The 13,644-nt window shown below is 39.7% G+C and overlaps 1 protein-coding gene across 1 annotated transcript; it reads right to left on the reverse strand.

Annotated features, from left to right (window-relative positions):
• Window positions 1–7,675: 7,675 nt before the first annotated feature.
• Window positions 7,676–10,616, reverse strand: LOC149138837 (uncharacterized). The gene is made up of 4 exons (XM_089450510.1): window positions 10,009–10,616; window positions 9,449–9,786; window positions 7,891–8,761; window positions 7,676–7,745 (listed from the first exon to the last, which is right to left on the reverse strand). The coding sequence occupies exons 1-4, from the start codon at window positions 10,614–10,616 to the stop codon at window positions 7,676–7,678; spliced, it is 1,887 nt and encodes a 628-aa protein (XP_089306636.1).
• Window positions 10,617–13,644: the final 3,028 nt, after the last annotated feature.

A 13,644-nucleotide genomic window follows, 5' to 3' on the forward strand; every position in this document is an offset into this window, starting at 1 on the left:
TTTTTTGTAGTTGTATCATTTCGTTTTTGTTTATGTATAACTTTCACTACTAGACCATGCCAGTCATTTTGGTATTAGATCATATGAGTTAAACATGTACAAAGAGTGAAAGGACTATGCATTGTATGCAAGTGCGTTGTGAGACATGATGTCTGTGTGTTGTATGCAATTGCATGGACGCTATAAAACATTGAAGTGTGGATTGTGAAAATATTGTTGGATAATGTAGTGGGACAACTGATTAATTCAATTATGCGTAACCTTAATAATTTCTTGTGAAATTTAGTTATCTTATTATGTTTATTTATTAAATCTTTTCATCAAACAGTTATCAAGAGCAAAAATAATAAAGACAAAGGACCCTAGAAGTAGGCTCCAAGCCAGGGCAAAAACCCTCCAAGGGGAAACCCATAAATAGTCTCTTCTCTTCTTATAGAATTTGGTTCAAATGTGAAAACCAAGATCAATTACTCCTCCAAACACCAAGTCAACCCTCCAAGAATCTCTTCCAATAGAATAAAGATCAACTAAGTCAACAAGGATCAATTCTTCTTCAACCAACTTTTGGCTTCAACTTCGGCCCCTAGTTTCAAGTCTGCAATTTTGACCCACAAGTTTTGGCCCTATAATAAGTGCATACATGCTAGTTTCCTCGCATGTGTGAGAGAAAAAAAATATTTTCCTTGTTCTTCTTGATTTCTCCTTTCTTCCTTGACCTTCGCTCTAGCTTCCTGATGTTCCTTGCTTCAGATCGAACTTCTTGCTTGAGAGATAGAATTGGTGGTGAGAGAGGTCAAAGCTGGTTCTATATATAGGCTTTCCATGAGGTTAAATACCCCTCTTTAGGCCGACTTCTTGTTGGTAGGGCCGACTTGTGCTAGGAGGCTTATAAGGACTTTCCAGAATCGAAATAATATATTTTACATGTTACATCTTGCCCAATAGGATCTTATACAATTGAAAAGGACTCACTTGACTCGAAGAAAAATATTATTTTGATGTGAAAAACCTTAGGAGCATGAAATGCATGCTTGACCTAGATTACCAATAAAATGAAGCATGAAACCCATGCTTAAAAATAATATTTTTCTTTATTCTTTTTCTCGTAACAAAATATATACATAATGATGAGAGAATATTGACAATTATGAAGACTAAAACTAGTTACATTTTCCAACGCTTCCTCTTAACTAGGGAGGTATTCATAATTGTACACCTGGTATACGAATATTCTCAAACTAAAGAGTTCTTAAAGAAGAGTTAGATTGGTAAGCCATCTTTAAGCATCAACATCATGATCGACATTATCAACATAGTAAGGCCTTAACTTGAAAATCTCTTCTTATATCAAAGCATAATGCTGGGAGGGTTTAAATGAGATACCACACTACCTTTTCAAGGTACATACACCATCCAGATGTTCACTAGGTATCTCCTTTTAGGACTATTATTATATTGGATTCCCAATCATCAAAGAATATCGGTCCTCTTTGACCACTCTTGCCTTGGACACTTGTCTGTAATGTTCCATATCTATATATATATATTCTTTTATTTTCTGAAAAATTGCTTCATAAATTTTCACCGTTAACTTAACAAACACATTATGAAAATTAAACCATAAAATTAATGTAAAATTTGAAGAAAAAAATATTTTTCAACTGAGGAATAGAAAATATTAAAACATGCAGAATAACTCATCATTATTTTATTAAATAAAGAGTACATATAATGTTGGAAATGGCTAAGAGGATGGTCTCCCAAAAATATCTGCTACAACACTGAATCAAACCACCAAAATAATTGAACTACTAAGCACCACATGTGAATTCTAAATGAATTCACCAAGGGGAGAGATGGGTTCTTGCCCACTCTCACTGAATCACTTGAGGGTTTCCATCCTGGAGCTACAACTGAAGTTGGGAACTCTCGGTTCTCCAAACCTCTCCACAAGAAAATTACTCAACTCAAGGATGTACCACATGATATCCTCCTCCTTCTAAAGACTCCATAGAGAGATCTCCAAGCCTCTAGAAGCATCTTATTTTATTATTATTCTAGAAGCTACTCTCTTGACTTTATCTTAAGTGACATTTTAATTTTATTTTATTTCACTTAAGTCACTTTTGGCCTTTTTCCTCCAATTATTTGTTCCCTTTTTTAATTAAATGACCAATTAAAGTCATTTTTTTAAATCTAGGAAAATGGTAAATCACCCACCATACTCTCTCCGACCACTAGAAGTCACTTCTTAACATCCCATATTGTAGATATTCTCGTTCTGGTTCCGAAAGCTATTACACTGAGCTATTCCATCAAATATTCCTCCTGGAATGCCACCTCAAGCGTAATTAATTAAGTTATTCCTAGTAATAACCTTGTTTTATGAAAGTTGTTAGAATGCAACAGAACAAAACACAAGTTGTGAAAATGATGGAATATGCCAAGCAAATGCCATTGGATCCCAAAAAAACTCCTCAAAACCCCTCTAGAACCCATGATGATGTAATCCTGCTTCTGCGGCATGACCATCATATACCCTAGAATCCATCCTAGTTGTACTATAGAGAAAAATAAAAATGGGGACATGACAAATCCTCTCGCCCCAAGATTGGTTTCCCTCAAGCAATCTGTACCTGTCCACTATAGAGGAATCTTCAAACTAATACTAGGATCCCATATGAACCACTCATTGCCCATGTCCCATGACTCTGACTATTTTTTGTCTGCAACCATAGATGTTGCTCCAATAGTAGAATGCCAACTCATGATCTCTCGCTAATCCATCTCGGGATGGATTGAATGTATGGACTCATGCTCATGGAACAAGTCTACTATTAGGATGGTGTTCCATGCTCAAATCATGATGATCTTCCCGGTCAATCAACAAAATCCATCCACGAAACCCTGCCTCTCTCTTTGTAATGGACAAAATTGGATAACCCATGTTGTAAGGCTTATCTATGTACTCTTGGAGAGGGTTGTTTCCTAGAGATACTACAAATATGCTAGTTTCCACTACACCTACATGCACCTCATCAATGGTTAGGCCCAAATATGGATGCACTACCATCTCCAAAATATCCTCTCTCATCTAACCGAAAACTCCATGCTAACACAATCTACCAGTGTCCTGCAAAATTGTCATGTTAGGCTCTAACACATCTTGAATACAAGTGACCGCAAATACTACCACCCTGCTAGTTGTCTATACATTTATTTTCTCCTCATTAATGCATGGCCCCAAGGATGGTTTCTCATCCTCCTCCACCATGGGCTCAACATGAGCCACTAGCTGACTCTCCAAAAATGGCCCATCATGTACACTGTGCTCCACTATGTGTTTCTCAAGTTGTATAATCTATAATAGCTCAACTCCTTGAATGTCTCCCATAAGGTCTATTAAATTCTCATCATACACACGGGAATATATATCTTTCCTGTTGTCAACAATCCCATATGACTTCTCACGCACCTCAGAGGCATCCTCATACGAACCCATGGACTCAACTATCAAAGCAGAATCCTCATCTAGAAAGTCAGAAAGAACCTCCTCCTGCTCTGACTCTGCCATCTCATCCGTGTCACTCATGAATGAGTGGTTAGGTCTCCAAGGTTCCTTGTAGATGAAGCAAATACCCTTCATCCTCAACTCATTCTTGCTACATGGTTGGTCACCACAAATCCTCGGCAACTCGTCCTGGGTCAACATCTCTTGAAAAAATTTATGTTCTACTTAACCAACCTCTCAACTAGTTCAAAAGCAATAGGTGAGACCAATTGTTCCTTCCTCCAAATGGGAAACAATATAGACAACAACTTCATGCAAATGACATCACAACCTCCCATACATGAAGACAAAATGGACTGCATATGTGTCTTAACCATGTCAGGATGATGTTTCCTAATGCTGATGAAATGTTGGAACATTTGCAGGATCAAGTCATCACACTCCAGATCAAACATGATGCCATATGTTCTAACCATGTCCATAACTTCTAGAATATCTAGCTTCTTTCCAAAGGTAGGACCCTTGCTATTATCAAAGTCTAAAAGGTCTCTACTATCAGTTTGGAGACTCTCCTCATGATGTAATCATTGTAAGGGGGCATATGTGTAGTTAGTATCATGATACTACTCGAATAGGAGGAAACTGACAGTTTCTCCCCTTCACAAGGGTGCTCCAAATACTTGTGTTGTACTAGGGAAAACATGACTAGTTTTAGAGCCCAAATCAAGCTCTTTCCATCTAACTAGTCCACCTTGGAAAGAAGTGAGTCTAGTTCCTCCAATTTGAGGAGGGATTTTTTTGTAACCATCATGAATATCAGATATGTCCCGAGTGTAAAGACTTTGTTTCCTATCTCATGTTCTTCCTTATGCCGATCCAACTATAGAATGTCATGCATCCCTTTTGAAAAGGGTCTATAGTTTGCAGTTGCTAGGTTATTAAGAGCCTTTTTGAAGGTTCCATCCATGTTTTCGACAAATAATGACAGGTACATCATGTTGACTCACAAGGATTAGACAACAAAACTACAAAATAATATGACCAACTCACTCAATACATAGTGTTATTACTTAGAGAAAACCATGGCTTCAGGAAAAACTCTAGGGTAACCTCAAACCACTTTGAGGTTGAAAGTTGGCCCTAAAACCTGGAGAGGGATCTCTCCCTAAACACAACTACCCAAGGTCATAGTGGTAGAGGGTTTGCAATATGTCCTATGGCCATATTTATTTATGAAAAATTGAGGTTGGTTGGACTGTAGGACAATTTAACCATTGGGCATGGAGTTTGACCCAATCATGCTTATATAATCATAGGTTTAGTGAGAAATTGTCACAAAAGCGAGATAGTGACAATTCCTTTGACAATTTTTGGGAAGTTGGAGGATAGTGAAGGAAATCAATGTGATATATATGTGAAGAAATAAGTATTTAAGTATCTGAAACATAAAGAAAATGGATCACAACAATATGAATTCCAATTTCAAACACTTAACATTCAAATAATGAAGAAAATGTTAAACCAAGAGATAGACACGGAATTATGACATAGGAATTTCTGCAAAACTGCTCACATAGACTGCTTTATTATAATATAATCACACAATACACAAAAAAGGATGTATTTCAAAAGTTCAAACCAATTTTCCTTCTTAAGAAACTTTTTACATAGAACAGACCATAAATTACAACATTTTTCTAGCAAAACTTAATTACAAAATCTAAAAGTAATAGCGTACTTTATCAAATACATTGTTGGCATTATTGTCATTGATGGAAAAGGATAAATAGGAGCAGCAAGGTATGCAGGAGTAGCAACAAGGCAAAGAAGAAAAAAGTGCAGTGAAAAGATAGCAAAGAAGAAAATATGTGATGGAAAAGGAGCAGTGAAGAGGTAGTAAGGTAAGGAGAAGCAAGCATCAAAAGAAGGCAAAGGAGAAAGAAGCAACAAAAGATGAGATGCAAAGGAGCAGCAACAAGGAACAATGAAGGAGAAGCAACAAGAAAAGGAGAAACAACAAGGAACAATGAAGGAGCAGCAAAGGAAAAGGAGCAGCAACAAGGAACAATGAAGGAGCAACAATGGGTAAAGAAGAAACAAGAAGGAAATGTATACACTAATGAACAAGATCAACAATGCAAAGGAGAAAAAGAAGGAGAAGGATTTGTGATATATTGAAATGTTTTGATAATGTTGCAGAGATATTGAAGAATTTGTTGTGATGTAAAATTGTTGATTGAGCTGAATTGTTGTGATGCAAAGGCAAGACTCCAAGGCAAAGGCAAAGATGTTGCAAATATTGTTGTGATGCATTAATGATAAATATTGTTATTTGATGTTGGCATTAGGTTGATGCATTTAATCATTACATGTGGCTGAAATTAATATTGGATGGATTATTTATTTTTGTGTTCTAATATTCAAGATATGAAGAGTTTGGAAATGAATGAGTGGAAGGAAAAGAGTCAAGCCTATTCACTTCATATTCCTATGTGGGATACAAATAGGCAACAAACTATCTTTATAAAAGATGTGATTTTGGAAGGCATTGAATTGTTAAAGAGTGGAAGAAGGTGTGAGAGTTGATTGAGGTATTATGCATTAGTTACTTGGCACATATGAAGCTAATGTGAAGCATATTTGAAGGGACTAAGAGGTAAAAATGAAGATGGAGATATGCAAAATTTATGACCAGGTAAACCAACACATTGTTGTTTCTTGTTTGCATCAGGGGATTATTTTCTTCTGTCAAGTAGTGGTTTGATAAACATCATGTTGGAGCTTGTTGAGGTAGGAGCCCCCTATGGGTTGTAGCCTAAAGAAAACATATGGGAGTTGGAGTTTCCTTGCAGTTTTAACTTGCAGAAAATTGAGGTAGCAACCTCTTGTACATTGGAGCCTATAGAAAATCAGATGTAATAAGGAGTAGGACCTTTCCTTTGCATCACAACAATAATAAAATTGTGGTTTTATCCCTTTATGGGTTTCCACATATATCTGGTGTCAATATGTGTTGTTGTTGTTGTTTTTTTTTTTTTAACAGAAACAGTTATGGAGTGTTTGTATTCATCTTGGCCTGAATGCCAAAAATCTGATTACATTGGAGATTTCTTTGCCCTGTTGCCGCTCACTGCAGTGACTAAGTATGCAGCTGGAGCTTGCAGAATTCTTCCTTACTAAGGAGTCCATGGAATCAATTTCATAGATTTTCCCCCACTTGAAGATACATACAAATTTATTTAATAGCAAGCAAGAGAACATGGCAGCGATCAGATTATGGAATGGGTTCCCATGATTCTTTTCCATCTTTCATCTTGGTTCTGGTAGAGAGGAGGGTAGCTTTGTTGGCTTCAATGTCCGCCTCTTTATTATGGGTTCTCAGCACATGATAATAATTCAAGTCCTGAAAGTTGCTTTCCAAGCCTTTGATTCTGGTTATCAGTCTTGCTAGTTTAAGATCCAGAGCTGGGGATTTGGAAGCCATTGCGTTTATGATGATCTGGGAGTCGCCTATAACATTAGCTTCTTTTATGTTTAATTCTTTGAGGCTCTTGAGACCTTGAAAGAGGGCTAAGGCCTCCGCTTGAATGCTGGAAGAATATCCAAGTCCCCAAGCATAGGAATGGATTTTTTCCCCAATTGGGTTTAAAATAACACCTCCTGCTCCAGCTTTGCCCGGATTACCCTTTGCTGCCCCGTCAAAAAAGAGGGAGTGTCTTGCTTGCGTTTTGATCCAGTCTTGAAAGTCACTTTCAGACTTCCTTATTTGCCAGTCTTTAATGATAGGGGTGTTTCTGACTGCTGGTTGGAATTGAAGACCTAGACTCGATCCCCAAATGATGTCCTGTTGACTGAGGTTGGAGTCATCTTTTATATCAGTCAAGCACTCCTTGATGTGGCATTTGATTTTGTTTTCTAAAATCTTGTGATTCTGCTTTGTATTTCTGAAGATTCTTCTGTTACGTTCTAGCCATATCTGCCAGCTTATAATCTTTGGGAGGACTGCCCACGCAGTTTTAATGATCTGATTTTTAGGAGCTGGGCCAGGGTATCTGGTTGCCCAGTTTGAGAAGAGATCCGCCATGGTGCAAGGGAGCATGATATTAGGTTCCAAATTATGAATAAAGGAAAACCATACCTGCTTGGAGAAGTTACACTCTAGAATCAAATGAACTGTTGTCTCTGCATTTTCACTGCACAATGAGCAGATGGAGGGACCGTAGAAACCTTTCCTCTGTAAGATGTCATAAGTTAAGATTTTACCGTGGCAGAGAAGCCAGGCAAAGAAGTCAATTTTGGGCCATGAAGGAGTGCGCCATACACCTCGCCATGGAGCTGGATTAGGGGGGACATATGGTCTCTCATTCAATTTGACGTACCCTAGGGAGACTGCGTAACCTCTGGTGTTCGGCCCCCAACCTTTCAGGTCTCTCTTCCTCATGTGCGTGGGCGCCAATCCATGCAAGCAATCAAGTAACGTGGCCCATTCATTTGTCAATTGATCCGGCACCTCGATGCGTTTCCAACCTGCCCAAGTAGAGTTGTTCCATAGAGAAATATCCCACAGCATGCGCAGTCCCTCTCTGTCCATCCAGCAACGCAGCGTGCTAATTGAGGCTCTGTTTTCAATTGATTCTTTATTCATGATTTTGTCAGTCCAAATGCTGACCTTTTTGCCATTACCTGGGATCCAATAGGAGTGTGTTGTAATTAGAGGGGCAGCTTTAGCGTACAGCTTCAGGAATGCCGAGTTAGGCCTTTGAATAACATTATCTAAACATCTGGTGCGGGGTCCTCTGAAATATTTTTTCCAGAGAGCCACTTGAGCCCAGCCAGGATTGGGTGCAATGATTTTCCATATGATCTTTGCTGCCATTGCCACATTCTGCTGGCAGAGATTTTTAAAATTTAAGCCCCCCTCCCACAGTGGCTTGGTAATGGTTTCCCAACTGATAAGAGGAATCTTATTTTCGTTTTGTTTTCCTCCCTTCCAGAAGAACCTCCGAATATATTCTTCCATTTTTTTAATGATGGTTGCCGGAGCAAGAAGCCCAGTGAATTGGAATAAAGGGATACTGATAAGCACTGATTTAATTAAAACTGATTTTCCAGCAGTATTGAGCCAGGAGTAGCCCCAAGCTTGTATCTTTGACTTAAATTTTTCCAGCTGTGGGAGCCAGTCTTTGCTTGTAGGTCTCTTATGATATACAGGTAGACCCAAATATTTGAAAGATGACCAGGAGGAAGAGGCTGCGAAGCCCAAGCATCTAGAAATGTCAGATAGCAACCTGGGCGTAGTATTCCAGCTGTAGATGTGGCATTTGCTCTTATTTACAGCGCTGCTTGAGGCCTTACTGAATTCATCCAAAACCGCTTTGAATTTTGATGCAGAGGAGAGAGTGGCAGGTCCCAGTAACAAAGTGTCATCCGCAAACAAGGCGTGGTTTATGTTTTTTACCCCTCTTGCAATACACAATCCATTGATGTCTTGATCTTGCATCTTTTTGTCTAACAGGAAGCTGAGGACAGAAGCTTGGATGACAAAAAGCAGAGGGGATAAAGGACACCCCTGTCTAAGTCCTCTCGAAGCTTTGAAAAAATCAGTGGCTCTTCCATTCACTAGTGGGGCGATCCATGGCTCCGAGATGCATGCCCAGATCCATTTAATGAAATTTTCTCCAAAACCAAATTTGCTCATAACATTTAAAAGAAAGCTATGATTTACTCGATCAAATGCATTGGCTAAATCAAGTTTAATTACCATACCTTGCTCTTTTCGGAGAAGACTTGAATGAATTGCCTCTTGGACGAGAATGAAGTTGTCCACGATCTGCCTTCCTTGGATGAAGCCTCCTTGGTTCTCAGGGATTATTTTGGGTAGAATGAGCTTCAATCTGTTTGCAATTACTTTGGTGATTAATTTGTATCCAGTGTTACATAGGGAAATCGGACGAAATCTGCTGAAGATGTTGGCGCCTTTTTCCTTGGGTATAAGGGCTAAGAAAGCAGAATTTGTGCTGCCTCCTATTTTCTGAGTGTTCTGAGACTTTTGCACCATTTTGAGTAGATCCTTTTCTATAATCGGCCAGCAAGCTTGGAGAAATCTGGCAGAGAAGCCATCCGGCCCAGGGGCCTTATCCGGATCCATATCAAAGAGGGCTTTTTTCACTTCATCTTTAGTAACTTTGGCCTCAAGAGTTTCCTTTGTACGCTGAGAGATTACAGAAGGTATAACGTCTAGCAGATCTGAATATTGATTCGGATCCTTGTCCTCACTATACAAGTTTTGAAAGTGTAAAAAGGTTGCTTTCTTTATATACTCAAAATCCTTATGAATGTCATTATCCTCTTTAATCTCAGAGATAGTGTTGAAGCATTTCCTTGCCTGGGCTTGTTTGTGAAAAAATGCAGTGTTCCTATCCCCTGCTTTGAGCCAGAGATTGCGGGATTTTAATCTCCAATATTCTTCTTCAGCTAAGCAAGCCTTGTGGAAGCACTGTTGCAGATGAGATTCCTGATCTAATAACTCCTTAGTGATTGTATCATTCTCCATACGCTTTTGGTGGGAGGCAAGCGAGGCTTTCATGGATTTTCTTTCTGTAGCCGGATTGGACAGAGTTTTAACCCATCTTTTGAGAGCTCCTTTTACCCTTCTAAGCTTTTCTTCCCAGATATAGAAAGGTGAACCTTTGACAGGCTGATTCCAACAATCCTTGACAATTTGCATGAAGTCTGGCTCCTTTATCCAGAGCGGGCTAAATCTAAAGGGGATAGGACCCAAATCAAGATGAGCTAGAAGCTCTAGTTTTATGGGCTTATGGTCCGAGATGCTATTAGCAAGAATATGCATTCTTGGTTCTAGGCCTAGCAGCAAGTAGGAACTTTGAATAAAAAATCTATCTAGCCTGGCAGCAATATGACCAGGGCCCATTCTTTTATTAGACCAAGAGTACTTACCGGAAGAGGGTTTGATATCTAGCATGTCCCAGTCCTGCAAAATGTCCTCCACCCATTCCCTTGCTGGATCACGTACTATGCTGCCTCCCCTTTTTTCAGATGAATGGAGAGTGAGATTGAGGTCTCCGGCAATAATTATATTTTCCATGTTTGTCAAATCTGCTTGTTGCCTTATGGAATCCCAACAGTCCTTTTTTCCCCGACATTGACAGGAGAGTAAACATTAAAAAGACAAAAAAATTCCTTAGTGTCTAGATTCTGCATTTTCAGCAGCAACTGGTGGGTATTTCTAGTCTCAAATAGGACTGCAAATTTGCTAATGTTCCATAAAGTGCCAATTCCTCCCGAGGCTCCCCGGGCAGAGATTGCTCTTGCTTCACTTTTGAACCAGAGTTTCTTGCTTGTTTGAAGGAAGACTATGTCTTCCAACTTTGTCTCCTGGACGAGAAGTATGTCTGGAGTCTCTGTTCTGATTAAGCTTCTGATGGCTTCTTCCTTAGCTTTGCTCCCCATACCTCTACAATTCCAGGAGATGATCTTCATTATTTGTGTTTCTGGTGGGCTCCCTTGGAGCCTTGGGTCTGATTTTTCGACATCTTTGACTTTGGAGCTAGCAGTTTTTCCAAGGTTGGTTGGCTGCCCTGAAGTTTTTCTTTGTAGGTCTCCTGCTCCCTTTTTTCCCTGTCAGTTTTCCGGCCTCTTGTAGATCTTCTTACCAAGGTTTGGGACTCTCCTATTTCCCCTTCCTCTTCTGATTCTTCAGATTCCTGTTCTTCTTCCTCCTCTTCTAAAATCTTACCTTTGGGATCTTCAGTATTGGCTCCTTTGGGGGAGGCTGAGGGGGTACCTTTGCCTGAAGGAGCTGTTTTATGGACCTCGGTCTCCTGAGTCATTTCTGTCTCCTTTTGTACCTCGACCTCCTGGGTGCCTTCTGTTTGTGAGCTCAGAGGGTCGAACTTGTTTTCTGGCGCAGTCTTGGTCGGGATCTGGTGGGCAGTGGTCTGATGAGGCCCTTTGCCGTTAGGGCCTCCCGGTTTCTGATTCTTAGGATGCGATTTGGATCGCTTGACTTGGTTCCATCCGTCCTCCTTCCCCTGCGCAGCCTCATTGTTGGTCGGGCAATCTCTGGCGAAGTGTCCATAAACATGACATTTCCGGCATTTGAAGGGCAGCTGCTCATAATCCAATTTCTGTAAATGCGTCCAACTTCCGACCTTTATTGTGATGGCCTCTGGTAGTCCCACCTCCAGATCAACCTCTACACAGATCCTGGCACAGTCATATTGGTCTTTATTATTTGCTCGGTCTATGAATTTCCCTAGGGCATTTCCAATGTGTCTCAGTGAGTCCCAATTCCAACAATGTACTGGAAGATTTGGAAGTCTGACCCACACCGAGACTACTTTGGGCACATCTACTATCGGATCGAAGTCCGGGGTCCAATTGTTTAGATAAAAACCCTGAGGGCCCATGAAGTAGGGGCCGTTTTGGAAGATCAGGTCTTTGTCTTCCTTTGATGTGAATTCGAAGAGGAAGTATCCTCTCCCCAAAAAGTATGAGGTGACCTTTTCTTTGATTAGCGGTGCCCAGTTTCTGATGACCCAGCTCTCGGTGGATTTTGGAGATGGCCATAGCCCAGTGAACTGGCTGATGAGAGCCCGTTCAGCTAACGACAGAGCAACTTGGATCGGGGTTTCTGGAGGAAGAGAGATCACCGGAATATCATCCAGTTTTTTAACAAACTTCGCAGCTTCAGCGATTTTCTTCTTAGGGAGACCAGCCAAGAGCTGGGAGAAGGCCTCAGAAAGTGAAATCGGTGGAGGAGGCCGGGGAGCCGCCTGAGGAGAGCCCAACCCCTCCATAGATTCAATCCCCAGGAGCAGGACTGTCAAAATCCAGCAAATCGATCCATGAAACAGCCCAACTGCAGCATGCAGAAGTCCGTAGGGGTCAGATCGGCAAAGAACGGGTGAGCTCGCTGCTTGCAGGTCGTGCAAAGTGCAAGCCTCAGGGTTCAGAGCCGAGGGCTGTAGAGCACGGCAGCAAATCTCACGGGCGTGTCAATATGTGTTGTTATTATGGGCTGATATGATGTTTTGATTAGCTTATTACTTTTTGTTCACATATTCAATATGCTAGTCATTATTTGTTAATCTGCTCATGCAATGTTTCAGTTAATGAGATTAATAAAAATAATATTAATGTCCATGAATATACTAAATTGATTCACTCCCCTCCTCTCAGTTTAGTCAAGTTTTCATCAATTGGTATCAGAGCAGGTTCCTTCTGTATAAGCCTAACAACTTGAAGGTAGATCTAGTTGAATCATGGACTATCAAAGTGTGCATGTGCTTAGTACATCAAACTTTCATGAATAGAGAGATAAAATTAAAATTGAACTGATAGCTTATGGACCTAGTGTATGGAAGCTTGTATGTGATGGTTACTACAAAGAATCTCCCTCTTTGAAAGAACAACAGTGGAATGCTAAGGAAAAATGTGTTATATATAACACTCTTCATAATAAGGATCTTGATACAATAACATATTTTTCTTCTGTAAAATAAATCTAGGATAGATTGCAGCTCATGCATGAAGAGGCTAGCAGCAACAATGTAGAGAAAGGAAAGAGAAAGAGGAAGGAGAAAAAACCATGTCAAAAGGAAAGTGTTAAGTAAATGAAACCTCTACTTGTGTGAATGTACTTGACTCTCATGAAGAAAATACATATGAAAATCAAGCTAGGCTTGATTTATAATTGGATAGTATAGAAAGCTTGAAAAATGAAAACAAAGATTTGAAGAAACTGGTGCAGATATGTGATGAGAGAGAGCATGAGTACAAGGAGGAAATTTTCAACGTGAAGACACAACTTGAAGAATAAAGGAGACTATAAGAGGTGATGAGAAGTAAATTCAAGGAGAGAGACCTACAATGTAAAAGATTAGAAGTCGAGGTTGATTCAACTAGAAGTGATTTACAAGAAAAGAATAGATTGTGTAAGCAGTTAGAAGAGAACGTTCCTCCATGAAGAACTCATCAAAGGAAGATATTAAAGATGATAATGAAGCAACTATAAAAGGGAAAAGCACCATGATTAATAAATAATAAAACAAAAACAAGAAGTAATATCAAAAACCAACGAATGAGATGAAGAAAGGGTGAACTGCACGAAA

This window comes from Pinus tabuliformis, chromosome X, assembly GCF_031772625.1.
Source record: "Pinus tabuliformis cultivar Carrire ecotype Pingquan chromosome X, CPIR1, whole genome shotgun sequence".
NCBI lineage: Eukaryota > Viridiplantae > Streptophyta > Pinopsida > Pinales > Pinaceae > Pinus > Pinus tabuliformis.

Coding starts and splice junctions, on each gene's coding strand:
- LOC149138837 (XM_089450510.1), bottom strand. CDS start 10,616: ATGGAAAATATAATTATTGCCGGAGACCTCAATCTCACTCTCCATTCA. Junction 9,787..10,008: donor CAGGAATCTCATCTGCAACA/GTGCTTCCACAA, acceptor AAACTTGTATAG/TGAGGACAAGGATCCGAATC. Junction 7,746..7,890: donor GGTTACGCAGTCTCCCTAGG/GTACGTCAAATT, acceptor GACATCTTACAG/AGGAAAGGTTTCTACGGTCC.